The 17,638-nt window shown below is 36.5% G+C and overlaps 1 protein-coding gene across 3 annotated transcripts in view; it reads right to left on the bottom strand.

Annotated features, from left to right (window-relative positions):
* The window catches only part of LOC132793285 (hemicentin-1), a 129,692-nt gene extending 125,115 nt beyond the window's left edge, over positions 1 to 4,577 (bottom strand). For all 3 annotated transcript variants that reach the window (XM_060803060.1, XM_060803071.1, XM_060803082.1), the window contains exons 1-2: positions 4,483 to 4,577; positions 1,924 to 2,597 (exon numbers count right to left, since the gene is read on the bottom strand). In XM_060803060.1, the coding sequence (XP_060659043.1) occupies positions 1,924 to 1,951 (28 nt within the window). In that variant the 5' untranslated portion in view covers positions 1,952 to 2,597; positions 4,483 to 4,577. The remainder of the gene's footprint in view (positions 1 to 1,923; positions 2,598 to 4,482) is intronic.
* Positions 4,578 to 17,638: the final 13,061 nt, after the last annotated feature.

Below are 17,638 nucleotides of genomic sequence, written 5' to 3'. Positions count from 1 at the left end.
AAACTCAAACAGTTGGTTTCTTTCTGTTTTATGAAATGAGAAAAACCTGGCGGCATTTTATTTTCCCAGAAGCTGCTTTCAGTTCGAGTCTTTTATAATAATGTTAATTGAATAATAAAAAAATAAGACTGACGTTATTTAAATAAAAATAAAAGAAATTTCAATATGAGCAAATATTATAAAAAAAAATTGAGGCTCGTTTTATAATTAATTAAGGGATAAAAGTGAAGTTATTTAAATAAAAAATGTATATAACTGAAATTTAAATATTATATAAATAAATATTACAAAAAGAATTGAGACTCGATTTATATCTTTAGTAATTTTACCAAAAAAAAAGTTCTAAAATCAAAATTTTGGACTTAGTACTAAGAATTTTGGTTCAAAAAGTGCGTCACGAGCATGAAAATCTTAATATTAGAATTCAAGAGTACTTGATATAAGACCCAAGTTCTTATTAATAAGAAGAAAAAATTTTACACTTTTAAGACTAAGTGAAACAAAACACACAAAACTGTGTAAAAAAAACTATAATTTCGATGGATTACAGAATTTTGTAACCTAAATCTATTTTTGGTCTTATTTTCAGACTAAGGTTTTTAGTTTGAAAAAGTGGTTCTTAAAGAACACAATTTTTAAGTCGAATGTTCTTGATTTTAAAAACTTTTTTATTTTTTTCAGCGTTGCAAGTGTTAAATAAATAAATAAATAAATGGAAATAATGTTCAACAAATTTCAATAAATCAGCTTTTTTTTTTTAAAGAAAAAGCCTATTCTTGAAATTATTTTTTATACCCGCTACCCATAGGGTAGAAGGGTATTATAACTTTGTGCCGGCAGGAAATGTATGTAACAGGTAGAAGGAGGCATCTCCGACCCTATAAAGTATATATATTCTTTATCAGCGTCAACAACCGAGACGATATAGCCATGTCCGTCTGTCCGTCTGTCGGTCCGTCCGTCCGTATGAACACCTAGATCTCAGAGACTATAAGAGAAAGAGCTATAATTGTTTTCGACAGCATTTGTTATGTTTGCACGCAGATCAAGTTTGTTTCAAATTTTTGCCACGCCCACTTCCGCCCCCGCAAATCAAAAAAAATCGAATAACAAGCCTAATTTTAAAGCTAGAGTTTTGGTATATACAATAATTACTGTAGTAGTTATGATTCCTGAAAATGTGGTTGCGATCAGATAAAAATTGTGGAAGTTATTAAAGAAATACTTTTGTATGGGCAAAAACGCCTATTTACTGGGGGTCTTAGTTGCTTTGGCTGACAATCTGGTATATTGTGCCGTCTATGGTATATTTTGACTGGTGTACTATATCGATATACCAAACATACCATTTGGTATATTTTTAGTATTTTTAGTATTTTCGGTATATTTTGAAAATGATACCGCAATATTTTGCCTTTATTAAAAATGGGTAGCGGGTATCTCACAGTCGAGCACACTCGACTGTAACTTTCTTACTTGTTTTGTATTGATCTAATATGCCTTTAAAATAAATAATTATTTTGATTTATGTACTTTGAGTACTACTAATAATGTTATTGAGTGGCCAATAAATTCAGTTGCAGTTCATTAATTTTGCGCAACTCGAATGAACTTTGCTATTAATAAATAGAGATTTCAGTGTGAATTTCTTTTGATGCAGTTTTAGTGCTTCAACTTCAGCTAAGTAGCTATTATCAACTTTATAATTCTCTTTTAATTTCTAAGCTGAGTTTGCAACGAGTTCATTGAGCGCAAATTCCCTGTTGAATATCACATCTGATACTCATATCGCTTCATGTAGCAGAGATTAAGGTAAAAGTTTTGGGATGCAACAAAAAAAAGCAGAAAATAGCATTTGCTATTGTTGTCGTAATTGAAATTGCAGCTGCTGCTGCTGCTGTTTAATTGTGAGATAAGACTTACCGATAATAAGCAGCTTAATGGTCGTCATATTCGCTGTTGTTGTCGCTTCTTCGGTTATTTATTTTTCTTAATGCCTATTGTTGTTGTTGTTGCTGATGGAGCGTGGTTTGTTTGTTCGCAGCTCGTTTGTGGTTTTTTTTATTATTCTTGTTGTTGTTTTTGTCGAAGTAGTAGTTGTTGTTGTTGTTGTTGGTGTTTTTAATGGCTCAGCGTGGCAGCTGCTGCACTTTTTCAATTGCTGTTTACGCAGCATACATATTAATCCGACTCGCTGCACAGTTTGGGAAGCACTGGTCACTGAAACTCACTGAAACGCCGCCAACTCAAATGGCATTTTCATGTTAACAACGAATGCAATTTTATGCTCACTGCCACAACAACAACAACACAAGATGATGCTGCCACATTCGTTGCACACGTTGAATATTTGTTGTTGTCGCTTTACCGTTTGCTGCCATTTTTTCGCTTTATTTGTTTTTACCAATTCACCCGCGTAATATTATTGTTGTTGTTGTTATTATTGTTGTTGCCTACTTATGGCAGCCGCATGGCACATTACAATTTAATTTGTTAAACATTTCGAACATTCTTTCAAAAAATTATTGTATCGACTCTTTAATTGTGCTTCAACTGCTGTGTGTGTGTGGCACTTTAAGCCGATTTCATTCAGGACTCTGTAATGGAATATTTCAATTAAATTGATTGAAAATGCCACTATACACACATACATATACAAAAGTATGCAACACACTTCTCGATGCAGCGCCTATTTTAAGCCAATGAATATTTAAAGCCATAGACATTTCAATTTCTAGGGAGTAGACAGTACTTAAATAGAGTTGAAGATACGCCTAGACATTAAATTAACATATTTTCCTAATAATCATAATTTGTCTCTATATACTCCGAGCATGCCTCGTGCCTCGACTCAAAACTGTGGCTGACTTGCTGCCTGGCAGATTCAACACATGTAAACTGGATACCTAATGTCTTATTCATGTTTACAGGCTTGTAGCCGCCTCTCTCTGTGTGTGAGTGTGTGTGTGTGTGTGTGTATACACATACGTATTACACCTGCTGCCATCTTTGCCCTCTTCATGTTTGCCATGACTCTAAAATTGTTTGCGTGCTGTTAACTTATTAGCCACTGCCAAGAGAGAGCTGAAAGCCAAACCCCAAACAATTAGAACGGCATTTCTCGACTACAATGCCAAAAAAAAACAACACAGCCTTTATAATCTAAATAGCACTTGGTATTCTATAAATCGTCGGGGTTAAAAAAGAAACTCTGTACTCTGACATTTTATTGCTATTAAAAAATCACATTAAAAACTTTTGCAAATTTAATGAGATTTTTACACCGAGTGTAAATTCGAAAACACATAAATTTCACAACAGTTTTTTATGCGTTCACAAATATAATAATGAGTTGTCGCACGATGAAAGCAACTTTAAATGTAACTTTAATGGTAAATAAGTTGATTTTTTTGATAGAATTTGCTAAATGAGTTTTTCACAAATTTTTAATTCCTTATTATTTTTCAGACACGCATGAGAAACTTGTATTCATTTTTTTTTTTGCAAAGTTGAAACAGAAACTTTCAACTTTCATAATTTGACAATTTCTGTGAATTTTTTGGCGCACAAAATGCAATTACACTAAAACTAAAGCTGAAGCTAAACTTTTGCACAAAATGTTCGCAAAGTCTGCGCGCCAAAAAAAACGGAATGTCAGGATGCTAGAAGGCAGACACAAAGCTGTGATGTTATTGCCACATTATGTGGCAAGCAGAAGAAGTAGAAACGTACAATCAGCTGTCACAGTTGAATAATAAAAACAAAATTTATTTGCGTTTTTTTTTTTTTGGCGACTGCCAAGGACAACAAGTTGTACGAAAAATAAAAGTGGACAACAGCAAAACATAAAAATAGCAAACGAGAACACAACATAAAGGAAAATTCCTTAGAAATTATAAGAATTTGACAGATGAGCCAAAAGTGCGCTGGAGACAGAGAAAGAGACTGAGATTGAGAGGATGCTGGGATTTGCCACAAAAGAGGGGAGAAAAACGCGAGTGTTGAGCTGGCACAGCGCCCAGGTAAAAAGTGGAGCACAAGTTTTGGTTTAAATTGAGCTGAAATTTGTTGCCGTTGCCGCTGCCATTGCTGCTGCAGTTGGCCCACTTTTTTGTTCATGTTGCATAGTAGTGCATAGTTCTTTTGATTGTGTGTATGTGTGTGTGTTTGGACCCGGCATGAATATGCATGCGGCATGTCGACAGCAAGGTCGACAGTTTCTGGCAACAGTTGCACTTGAGTGTTGCAGCCTTGCAACTGCCACATTCTATGCCACCACACAACAAGCACTGTCCATTTGTCCACTGAGCTGAGCTGCTGCTGTCGACCGTCGACCGTCGACCGTCGAGGGCCATTTGCATAATTACAAACGCACAACGAGAGGCGTCTAGGCTCTGTGCTCTACATTAGCTCTAAGAACACACTCACACACACCAGCACACACTCACTCGACATTCACTTCTCGCCGCAGACGTAACTTACACTCCGCGCGATTTTCTGAGGAATTTCGTTTCTGATGTTTCTGAATGTTGTAAATGAACTTCGGCTGCGTCCGCTTTTGCCGCCCGTTGCCACCGAATGCTTCTTACCAACTAACACAATTTGTGTTTTATTATAGCTTAAAACGAGCGGCAGCAACACAAAACAGCCACACACGAGGCAGCCTGATAGCTCGGCTAACCGCGAACTCGACACGAGTCCAGCTGCCGAGTGAATGCGATTGCCTTTGACGCAGGCGCAATCGAGAGGCAAAGAGAGCGAAATGTTTAGCAACATTTGTTGCCAAAAGGACTCGGCTGCATTGTGCTAGGTTAGTGAGGAACAAACGGAATAAGATAAATAATATATAATGAATATAAATGAATTATAATATGTAAAGAATTCAATATTAAATATAAGCTCAAACTTCGCTTACTGCAAACTTCAATAAATCACCTTGAAAAAAGCATTGCCTACTTTTAGGCTGACTTCGTTTCTGGGTCAAACAGACACGACTTCGATTCGTTGACACTTCGTGATAGCCGAGTATGGTATTTAAGAGCACGCATGTTTCATTGCCATTTCGTTCCGCTCTCTGCTGGCAACATGTTGCCAAACCAAAAAGGCGCAACAGTTGTGCCCAGCTGTCTGTGGGTGCTGTCTGAGCGACTAACTGACTGAGTTTAAAAACCCATCCGCACTTACAGCAATTGCCACTTAACTAAAATGCCACACTCGAAATTGTTGTTGTCAACTTTTTTTTCACTTTTTCGGGGGGCGGAGTGCTAAATTGTAGCCATGCAGCTGGCTGCGTGGCAGGCCAGGTGTTTAAGCAGCCACTCGACTTGGGCTCTAGATGAGCTCTAGATTTTAATGTTTTTGGTTCGCAAAACTACTCTAGCGCAATCAGCAAAAGTGGCCAAAAAAGACTCGGCTCAAAGCGAATCCCCCCACACAAACAAATTGCGAAAGGCCAAAAGGGTTAACTCATCACAGTGTGTGCGAAGTCGTTTGAGGAACATGTGCTCAACACACAACAGAACTAAACACATCAGAGCTCCGACCCCTTTTAGAATATGCACATAAAAAAATATTTTGCAAACTGTATGGCAACTTTTGCAGTAGCAACACCTCAGCCATAGATACATGTGGCACAGATACCGATACAGATACAAATACAGATACAGATACACAAATGCACATTCACAAAAGTTGTTAAAAAGTCCAAATAAATTTGTTTTTGTCGTTTGGCTGGGTGGCTGTCGCCTAGCTGATGTTGGCACTCGAGTCTTTGACATAAATTTATGCGTTTTGTGTGCCACAACAACAACAACAGCAAATCAACCCGGTTATAGATCAGGTCATGGATTGCTCTAGGTGCGGGTGACTTGTTGTTGGTTCAAGGTGTGAGTTGCGTTCGTGGTTCGTGGCAATGCGAATGGTGGTTAGGTTGCGGAGGGGTGGTAAAGCGGAGCGATTGCTGCTGACAAACTAAAGTGTATTTCGAAATTGAGTTGTCATAAAAAATGCCAGCCAAGTTTAGTAGTATGTGTGAGGTACAGTGAACACACGCGAAGGTGAGCACATGAACAATACAAAGAGACGACTAACTTCAAATTTACGGTGTCTTTCTTGATTGCTTCAAATTACTAAATATTCTTGAACTAATTTAATAAAATGATTCATCAACAAAAGAAAAAATATAGTTATTATTAGAACACTTTACATAAAAAATATGAATATTTCACAAATGCACGAGAATTGGGATGAAAAAAAAAATTACTATATATATATAAATAGGATGAGTAGAAATATAGTTCGAAGTCGAATTGAATTTGAGACAATAAAAAATATGAACATTTCACAAATTCAAAAGAAATAAATTTCAAAAATAAACGTACATTTTCTCCACTAACAGATATGGTTACCTTATAAGAAAGATTATCAGGAGGAACAATCACATATTTCAGTTAGAAATAGAATATGCTGAACTGAATTTGAGACTTTACAATATTTAAAACATTGAAAAAATATGAACATTTCATAATAAAAAAGAAATAACATTAAAAAATAAACGTATATATTTTCCACTTAAATAGCCAATGTAAGGAACCTTACAAGAAAAATGAACAGGGTAAAAATCGCTTCTTTTCTTAAGAAGTAGAAATAGAATTTAAAATTGAACTGAACTCTAAAGTTTATATATAATATAACTGTTCGAATTTATAAGCATTTACAAATATATTTCAAAATTAAGTTCAATGTAACTAGCTTCTATATCAAGGTTTGTTTTCCTTAATGTACCTTTGTCAACTCGTTAACACATTAACTTGAACTATGCAATGCAAATATCTGTACAGTTATGACAATAACGATGCTAGGGTAAACATTGTGAGATATTATGCATTTAAGACCCCACTTACGTAGCTTTCTTATTGTTCACCTGCTGAGAGCTTAAGGTTGGAATGAATTTTAATTTGAAAATTCCATAGAATTCCAGATAGAGCAGCGCAGTACAATGCAGTTATTTGTTGTATAATTTTCACTGTAGTTGGAGAAAGACTTGGACTCGGACTTGTACTTTAGCTTTGGCTTTGGCTTTAGCATTTTTTATTTGCCTGTAACAAATAAGGGAAGGGAGAAGAAGCAGAAGCAGTCACACAGTGGAGAAAGCTCTAACTCACGACTTCTGGCCACTTGAGGCTGAGATACTTTCATCGCAGCCGTGGAGACAGTTGGCATTACAACTAGTCATAAAATACAGAGTGAAGCTAAAAGCCGAGTGCAAACTTTTTTCGATTTAAATAAAAGGGTAGAGCGAAAAGGCGACGGAGGTGGAAGAAGGACAAATATAACGGCAGGCAGTTTGAACTTTGATGACTGAGAGCTGTAAAATAAAAGAGAAACAACAAGAAATACAACCTGTCCAACACACTTTTGTGGACCATGCCTTAACTTTCTCGTAGCAAGATGAATATGCAAAGCAATACGAGATACGAGTGCGATTACGTATACGACTCGTAATATTCGCTTGGCCTGTCAACGCAAAAGATGTGAATATATGTATTTTGCTGCTGCGATTTTTAACATTTTCGACTCGTTGGTTGTTATTTGTTTTTTTTTTTGTTTTGGGAAATGGAAGCGACTTAATGCGTTGGAGCGGGGGAGGTGGGGAAGACTGTTCAATGAAAGCGACGACGGTTTAAACAGTTTTTAATTAATTTGCACAAGGACAATGCAGCTTGACAGCAGCTGCTTGGCATAAAACGCACGTAAATGAGTTGTGCATTGGCTGCATCGTAGAGAGGAGAAGTGACAGGGACAAGCGAATGAAGGGATAAAATTAAAATTGTAGTGAAATTCTTGGGGCTTACTTGCAGCAGTGGCAACAACAACAACTTCAGTTAATCAAATGACATGCAACTCACACTCACACACTCGCATTTACGTTGTGGAACTGACACACAATCTGGTTGGGCGTGGCAGCCACATACATAAATCACAGCCATTCCACTTCTCATCCTCAGCTTCTTTAGGTCTCCCTCATCGACGTAATTGCTTAAACAAAATGCTGAGCACTATTGAGCAATTATGCATTCCCCTTTCCCACTCTCTCTCTCTCTCTCTCTCTCTCTCTCTCTCTCTTTAACTCCCTCTCACACAAAAGTATGCAAAACTTTATGCCAGAAATTAACAGCCGCCAAAATGTCTTAATATATTCAACGATTTTCGACAACGACGTCGTTGTCGTCAGTTTTGGGCTTCTTCATCATATAATTTATGCGCGTTTTAATTTCATTTTGTGCCTAACAAATGCCACGCCCAAACGCCCCTTGAAATATGTTATTTTGACACCTTCAAGGTTGCGACGCCTCTTTAGGCCAATTCCGATTCCCCTTTTCCCATTTTCACCATTTCCATTTCGCCGACTAAAAAAAGGTTCAAAGTGTGCCGCAGGCTTGCCTGTTGAGGCCAAGAACCAGGAATCAATATGCCACCAGATTGTTCTACACTTATGCCAAAGGATATTAGCAGACTCTCATCGGGTGCGGGTTTGGGTTATTTACATAGCGCTGAGAATGTTATTGAATTATGTATGGCGTTGTCCCTAAATTGAGAGATCCCTTTTTTAAAAATAAACCCAAGGACATTATTACAATATATTTTTTTAGGCTTCTTACGACGTTTTTCCGGCATACTGAAATGTATACAAAATTATTCATTTATATTATTTTGCAAAGATTTTTTAATTCTAGAAAGCCGTTGCATTTTAAATTATTATTTTCCAGTTTAAAACATTTGGGTGAAAACTTAAATATTTACAAAAGTTTGCGTATACTTAATTTTTAAATAATCACAAATATGAGTTTAATCTGCTTTGTTATGTAGTTGAGAAGTTAAAAATAACACAAATTCTTATTTCTACCATTTTTGTTAAATATATTTGTGCAGCGAAAAAGAAGTTCATTGTACATATGTATATATAATATTTAAAACAAAGTCAATGCTGTGTATTTTATTTTAAAATGAATATTGTCAATCAATTAATAACAATCCTGTTATATCTTTATATATTAAAACACTTCTTAATTGTCTGATATTTACCATCAGCATTTTGTGTTAATTTTGAATTTTTCTCCTAAATACAAAAGTGTATTTAAAATTCGTAGCAATGATTAATGCAAATTCCCCAGTTGTTTTACTTAACACTAAATCCGTTTTGCATAAATTGTTGTCGACTGGCATTCTTGTTGTTGTTGTTGTTGCTGTGTTTGCGATTGCCGCATTTCAAAATTCACAATTCAAAACGTGTTAATTAGGCACAGGATGTGAGTGGGGGAAGGAACAATCGAGGAGGCGTGGCTGTAGTTTATACATTTACGGAGGGGGTGAGGCTCAAATGTGTTAATGACTTGCCAGTGCCGAGGCCATGCCACATCTACTGAATGACTGCCCCTCCTCCCTTCTCCCTCCGCCCACTCACAGCACAAGTCGCAACCCGCAACCGCTTACCTTTCTTCAATTTCCGCGTTGTGTGCCTGCTGCAAGAAGTTGTTGTTGTTGTTGTTGCTGCTGTTATTGTGGGCGTTGAGGGGTGTCAATAAAATTAGCATTTTCTTTTCTTGCGCTTTGTGTTTTCCTTTTGTTTTGTTTGGCTTGTCGCGCAAATTAAAGATAAAGCGCGTGAGTGAGGCAGGTTTTTCTCTCTCTCTCTCTCTCTCTCTCTCTTTGGGCAACATTACGCAACTAAATATTCATGCGACTTGCTTAAAAGTTTTGACAACACCAGCTTCTGTTTGCCTCTCTTGGCACATATTGCTGCCTCCCATTGGGGGTGGTGAGGAGGGGGTAGGGGAACGGCCATAACTATCAAATTACGTTTCGACATGTGTGGCAGGTCGTAAAAACCAATGTTCGACCCATAAACACCTGGCAAAAACGCGCGCGCATCTTAAGACCGGAAAAGAGTCAGAAAGCCAAGCCGGGCGAGCGGTTTAAATATTTTATTGTAATTAAGCCACGAATCTCTCCCCAAGCGCGGCCTTAAAATCAGCGCCAGATGTTGTTAAAAACTGCACACCCACACACACAAACATATCATTCGAACTGCGCCTGGAGGTAGGCAACAGAAAATGTTCCTTTGTTTCGTTGCGCGCTGATTTATAGCCGCCGACCCGCAAGTTTTGTAGCTCTAACTTTTGCTCTGGCCGAGACAGTTAACATTTGGCTTACTGCACTTCTTAACACTATGTTGCCGTTAATAATGCAGCTGCAACAACAGCAGCAGCTGTTGCCATTTCCTCTTCCTGTCAGCAGCCGCACAAGACAATGATGCAACAACCTTAACCGAAAATAAGGAAAGCCAAAAATAAAAAAAAAACGAAGACCGTAATGAAAACTGTCAAATAAACCACAATTGCAATTGTTCATCCGCTTGTTGCTAAGCTACCTTAATGATATGTACCTGTGTGTGTGTGTGTGTGTGTGTGTGTGTGTGTGTGTGTGTGTGTGTGTTTTTGTATTTGTGTGGCCGCTGCTGCTGAAAACTTTCACCTGTTAATGACATTGAAGAGCGCGGAGCAAGAGGAGAGGCGAAGAGACGGCATCAGGTTCTCGGGGACGAAATGAGAAACTAAACAAAACAGCAGCAACCAAAAGTAACTTTTGCAGCAACTTTTGAAAAATGTTTTACAACTAAAACTTTAATTAAAAGCGGAAATGCATTATTGAAACCAAAAGCTGAGATTGAGACTGAAGAACTGCGCAACTGAGACAATGGCAAAGACATTTGCTTAAATGCGAAACTCTGATGCTCTAAACGTGATTGTAGTGTATAGAAAGTGCGATAAATTCATTTTACTTACTTACCTATTTTTATTTGTAAGCATTTTTATACCCACTACCCTTGGGGTAGAATGGTACTATAAAAATTAAAGAAGTTATTTAAGAAATATGTTTCTTTTGAATGGAGAAAAGTGATTCCTTTGTAGGGTCTTAGTTGCTTTGGCTGACAGTATGGTATATTTTGCACTATATGGTATATTTTTAATGTAGTATAATATCAATATAACAAATATATCCGTTGGCATATTTTGGTATTTTTCGACATATAGTATACCAAATATACCTTTCAGCATGTTTTAGTATATTTGCGGTATATTTATTTGTTGCTTTTTCTCAAAATGTGTAGCGGGTATTTCATTCTCTTTCCTATTTGACTTCTGTGGTATATTTTGAATGCAGTACTATAAAAATATACCGAAAATAACATTTGATATGTTTTTAGTATTTTTGCGGTATGTAAATTTAGTAAATTTTAAAATAAATTCCTCTCTATTTTGCATTTATTCGAGCACACTCGAATGTAGCTTTATTACTTGTTTAAAATATTTTTGGTAAATTCGGCTTATAATTTAATTTCAAAATAAAGGAAATATGGTTGAAAAGTAAATTGCATTTTCTCTTAACTGAATTAAATACCATCACACACAATTCAAACTAAATTTAAGTAATTCAAGTGCAGTATGAATCAACAATCGAATACATCAGCTTATAAATCCACTTTTTACCATTAAAAGTGTTTTACTATTTATAAAACGAATAGTTTGTCAAAGTCTCAACCAAGCTTAAAACTAGTTTTGTTTTCTATGCAGTAATTGAAACCGAATAACTTAATTGAAAACTTTCAAAAGTATAAAGAAACTTTCTCAATTTTGTGAGTTATTATTGTAAAATAACAATTCATAAACATATGCAAATTTTGATGGTGAGAACCCAAAAGCTATAAATTCTTTGGCCACATCAATAGTTTAATGCAGTAGATAACAGGTTTATTACAAGTAGCAAAACTATTAAACAGCATTTTAATACACTACTTAATAAAAAATGAAATGAAAATTTCACAACAATTAAAAAGTTGTAAAATAGAAATAAATTTCCGCGAGGCTGATTGAAACACACAAAATACAATTTGTCATGCAACTGCTTTTGTTAACCACAGCTACACAAAAAAGCACCAAAAAATACAGCAAAAAAAAATAACACAAAAGTAAGTCACAAGCCAACATGTTAGATGGGAGATTATAATAAAATACAAATTTATAATTAAAAACAAATACAAAACAAGATTATTTGAGCTTAATCGTAGCGATTAAATGCAACCGAAAAACGAAAGAAAAAAAACGTATTAAATTTATAATTGCATTCTAAATAAATGCAAAATAATAAAAGCCAACAAGCACGTTTCTTTTTTTTCGATTGTGTTGTTTTGTTAAATAACCAAATATTTAATTAATTAATTAGATAAATAAACAAGTAAGCTGCAGCTTAAAAAATATATTTATAGATATTTGCTACTACGTTAGTTATAAATCAAGAAATTTGCAATTCATAGAATAATAATGTTTCTGGAACACCTTTAATGACACCAAATCAGTTTGATTAGTAACAATTTGCATATGATTAATTGAAAATGATTCCCAGGAATATATGCACTAAATTATTCTAAAGCAATTTCGTTCTATCGATTATCAAGCCTAAGCTCCATGGCCACATGCTTTAAACTGGATTCACAGGTATCAGGACTAGAGAAATGCGAATGGTGAGCAGAGAAAGAGAGAGAGAAAGAGAGAGAAAGGCCAAAATACGAACGACAAACTGCACGACATTGATGCAATTGCAATTGGAATGTGCATTTATTCAGCTGTAAATCAATAAATTTTAATTAAAATTGCAGCCACACGCAGACCAAATGGGTTCACGACAATTGTTCCGATTTCTCTCTCGCTCTCTCTTGTTCTCCCTCACTCTCTGTGCCTTTCTCTCTCTCTCTAATAAATGATACATCAAAATGGGAATGCAGCTTTTAACTAAAATTTGCTGTCCGTTTCCCATGAAATATCCTTGTCTGAGTCCTGCTTTTCTGCCTTATAAATGGGATGGGAAATGCGAGGGAAATGAGGAAAAGCGGGTTGAATTTTGGGTTCGGACAAAGCCCAAATCTGATAATGCGCATTTCCGTTGCCGATAAGCGCCGCTCAGCATATAATTTGACAAGGTCGCATCCGCGAATATAATAGATTTGGCGACCCCTCAACCTCCGCCTCCGCCTCCGCCTCCGCCTCTCCCTCCCCCCCCAACCACTCTTTTGGGCCTTTCAGTTTGGCTTTTAATTTTGTTATGCATTTCGATTTTGGCAATTGATATTTGTGATTTGCAATTTCGATTTTGATTTGCGATTTTTGGTGATTTCGATTTGTGCTTTGTGATTTTCAACATTACGTATACGTCCCCCGTTGACAGCGTGCCATCCATCCAAACTACGATAAATATAGAATAGTATGTACATACATTCGTCTATCCCATCTATCTTTCAATCTATCAAGCAAGCAAAATCAGCAGAGAGAGAGAGAGAGAGAAGCAGACGAGCTTGTCAAACATTTCGCGGCATTTCCGCACGTTCTACATCAGTGCATAAGAAAACAAAAACAAAACAAGCACGCCCCCAAAATGCAAAATGGAAAATGCCAAAATACAAAATCAAAAATCAAAAATCAAAAAAAACAGAAAATTGAGAAATGAGAAATGAGAATATGTGCTGCAATGAGAAATGAGAAAATGAGAATCGAGTGGGGAAAACACAACTTGATTTCAGTTTTGTGCTTTTTGTCAATCGTTTTGCATAATTTATTGTGAAATTATTGAGCTAATGAAGTGCGCGCTTTTAGGTTTGCTCCTGCCTCTTCTCTTCAGGCACTTCAGACTCGTCAGGCAAAAGCCCGGTCTCAGATTACGAGCCAATTTATGCAGGCGCGCGACTTTCCTGCGCCATAAATCTTACCACGAATCGCACAGCCACATGCAACAAATCATCAAGCGAGGGTGGCAACGAATGTTTACTTAACTGTTACAACTGAAAAAAGATTTAATGAGAAAAATAATATGTTAAAGAAAAAGAGGGTGGCAACGAAAGTTTGCTCAACTGTTACAACTATAAAAATATTAAATGAGAAATATAATTTGTTAAGGAAAATTATTATTTTATACAATTTTTTCTAGCTTGAGCAACGAAAGTTTGATTAACTGTTACAACTGGAAAAATATTTAATGAGAAAAATAATTTGTTAAGGAAAATTATTATTTTATACAATTGTTTTAAGCAATATCCTTACAAGTTTAACATATTTTAATGAAAATCTAAAATTTTAATGATAAGAATTGAATAGAATTGTGGATATTCAGATGGGAACTTTAAAATGGCAATGTGACAAAAACAAAATCGATTGCACCCAGTTAGATTTTTTCTTGTTTTCTATTATTTTAGTGTGTTTACACAAGTGCAAAACGTTTTGGCTGTTCACCAAAATATCAGTTTTATATACATGAAAATTGCATTTATGGCTTATGCCATATTTTTACTTTCAACATATTTAAAGTTTATTTTTGTATAGAAAATCTGTTAAATTGTTGTCTTTCGTTATTTCATTATCATTCATGAATCTTCAACAAACATTTAAATTGCAAATAGTATTGTCATTGCTTTCAACGCAATTGTATTTAAGCAATTGATTTACTTAATTCAATTAATGAAATATTCCGCACTCCATTTCATATTTAATTCCCAATAACAATTTAAGCACACCCCGCATATGAAAATGAAGTGCATTTTCGAGAGCGCATAAAGTTTTGAAAGCTCACACACACACACACACACAGTCGCAGCGATATGAATGTGTGTACACATATGTAAACTCATAGTTTGTGACGAATTGTAATACAAATGAGCTGAAGCTAGGTAAAGGCAAAGGCAAAGGCAATTGCTCGGGCTGTCTCCACAGCGAAGAAAAGAGCTGGCAAGGGGTGTGAGGGAGGGAGTCAGGAGAGGCAGGGAAGCGGAGGGGAATGAACAACCCAGAACCTGTTTCCCGGCACGTCGTTTAGCGCAACAACTTAATTTGCATATCAGCGCCGCCAAATTGCAGGCGGCATGCAACGCATATAACGCAAATGGTTTGAGAGAGGGAGAAAGATAGAAAGAGAGAGAAAGAGCGATGCGGTTGTGTGGCAGGCTCTAACTGAAGTGTAGGCAACTTTGCTAGAAATTGTTTTCAGCCTTTGGCGGCAACGGCGAACACATGCAACGCAAGAGCTAGAGCGAGAGAGAGAAAGCGAAGCGAATGCGAGGCACAAGCACTTCATCAATTTGCCAATAAACTTGCGAGTAGTTTTCGCAATAGTTGCCAACATTTCAATCAGGCCAAACACTCAGCACTCGCCCCCCTTTCCACTCTCCCCTGAATTTCCTCGCTATTCGCGTTTACTCTTTGGAGTCAGCGTAAAATTTTATGCACATGGCACAAATCGAAATGGAAATCCAAATTCAAATTCCAAATCCAAATCCAAAGTTGTTGCTGATTTGGCGTAAAATTAACAGGCAAGACGCGAACGCTGAGGCAGGACCTTCAGCTGCCTTGTTGCTTGCCTTGGAATGTGGGCAATTAATGTGAGGAGCCGAGCCAAGTTTTAGCTAGAGCCAGTTTGGGTCAGCAGCAGCTGAAGCAGGAGCAATCGCAAGTAGCAAGCCACCGTCGCGTCTCAAATTAAATTTGCATTTCAAATTCGTTTTCGGCGCGTTTTGTTGACAGCCCGATGGCCGAGCATTGCAAGCAGAAAGGGAAAGGGAAGAAGGAAGCAGGGGGAAGGGGGAAGGGAAGCGCAGAAGCGTGTTCAGGCTGAATCAAAGCATTTAGTTGGCCACCCCAAAAATCTATTGACAGTCGTCGGTGAGAGCAAACTGTGGAAGCAGCCGAAGCAGCAAAAAATAAAATAAAATAAAATAAAAGAAACAACAACACAGTCGGAAGCTAAGGCAGGTGCAGAGACTAAGGACTAAGGACTAAAGGCGACTGTCGCCTCGTCTTGCATATAAATCAAAATAATTTTGTTTGGTTCTGTAATTTGGTGACAAGGAATGTGGAAATGTGAGGGAACGAACGCAGCAGCAGAGGGGAGAATGAAATCATGAAAAGGACAAATGAAGTGAAATTTAAATGATTGCATACTTCGAGGCGTTTGTTAAACCATTTATTTTCACCTAATTGCACACTCGAGTGGACGACGATTTGCTGCCCTTCTTCTTCTTCTCCACTAGCTGCTGCCCCATTTCAAAGCTGAGCACACCGCTTGAGGCACTTTCACAGTCGACTGAACGGGAGCCGCGGGGCACACACAAACACACAGAGAAGAGGGCTTCGTATTACGCAACACAACTACAAAATATTTGCTGACGTTTTGACATTACTCCTCGTTCCCCGCTCGCACTGCAAATCAACAACTTTATTTTCGACCAGAGTCCTCAATTCAATCGTAGGCCTGTGCTTCATTAGCCCGAAACACAACACAAGGGCCACAAAAGTTTTTCAGGCTTGACATGTGCCTGTGAAAATGCTTTTATTAAATTCCGCTCAACTCGTGTGTTTGTCACAAATATAAAACGAAAACCAATTATAAAGCGACACAAAAGTGCGAAAAGCCGGAAATTGCCACAAATCCAAAGAGAGAGAGAGAGAGAGACGAGAAAACGATAGAAACCCAAAAAAAATCGAGTACAACAAACTTCTTACATCGAATTCAACAAAAACTTCACATGAAGTCATCTAGTTTATTATGATTGATTGTTTCAACAGCTCAATCAAAAGTTAATTGCCTAGCGGACGTTATAATTTTGAAAGGAAGTTGAGAAATAAAGCGAAAATATAGCTACAACAAGCAAGTCTATTAAAAGTTTAGTATCTTAAATGGCTAAGCAAAATGCAACTTTGAAATTGTTGAACATTTTAACTAAATAAAATCACAGAAACCGAATAAATCTTTTAATATTCATTCAAGCTAACAACTTGATTTACAAAGAAAATATTAAAAAAGAAATAACTATCAGTATATAGCAGTCAAATTCTCAAATGTGAAATAGAAAATAAACTGAACTTTTTCTTGCGTTTTCTATACCTCTTGGAAAAGTCCGAAGTCAAAGCAATAAAATTTATCAATATTATATTTTTCTGCTTATAGAATTTGTTTCAATTTTATTCTTCATTTTTCTTCTTTACAATTTCGATTTCCTATAAACGTAAAATGCAAGAAAAACTTTTACAAAGCTAAAACTAAAAAAAATATAAATTTTTTTAAGAATTTGGAATTTGTTATCAACAAAAATAAAATATGCTTTTCCTTACATTTTATTTTTCAACACATTTCAATTGGGTTAATTATTAACTGATACAAAATGCCCACAGCAGTGGCTCTAAAACTGTATGTAGTGCTTATCATACGTGAAGCAGATTTTGATTTACATACAATATGTAAAAACGAATGATTTTTTGAGGCTAACTAATCAGAATTTATTATTAAACTGCTACAATATGCGTTGCACAGTGACGCTCAAACTGTATGCAGTGCCTGTCATGCGTAAAACACAATTGCCAACCAAACTGTTTGAATGTTTTAAAAATGTATCCGAAATTGATGAAAATAGAAAACCATTTCACAGGACTGCACAGTTTGCTGTGGCTTCCCTCAAAGTTGTCCGCTCCTCCGCGCTTCCCTCCCCGCTTCTACTCGCTTCCCTTCAAAGTGTGTGCGACAAAAGCAATGCGCTTCATCT

Source organism: Drosophila nasuta, chromosome 2L (assembly GCF_023558535.2).
Source record: "Drosophila nasuta strain 15112-1781.00 chromosome 2L, ASM2355853v1, whole genome shotgun sequence".
In the NCBI taxonomy this organism is placed as follows: Eukaryota; Metazoa; Arthropoda; class Insecta; order Diptera; family Drosophilidae; genus Drosophila; species Drosophila nasuta.
Note: the sequence above shows the minus strand (reverse complement) of the source record. Positions and strands in the feature narration are given on the sequence as shown.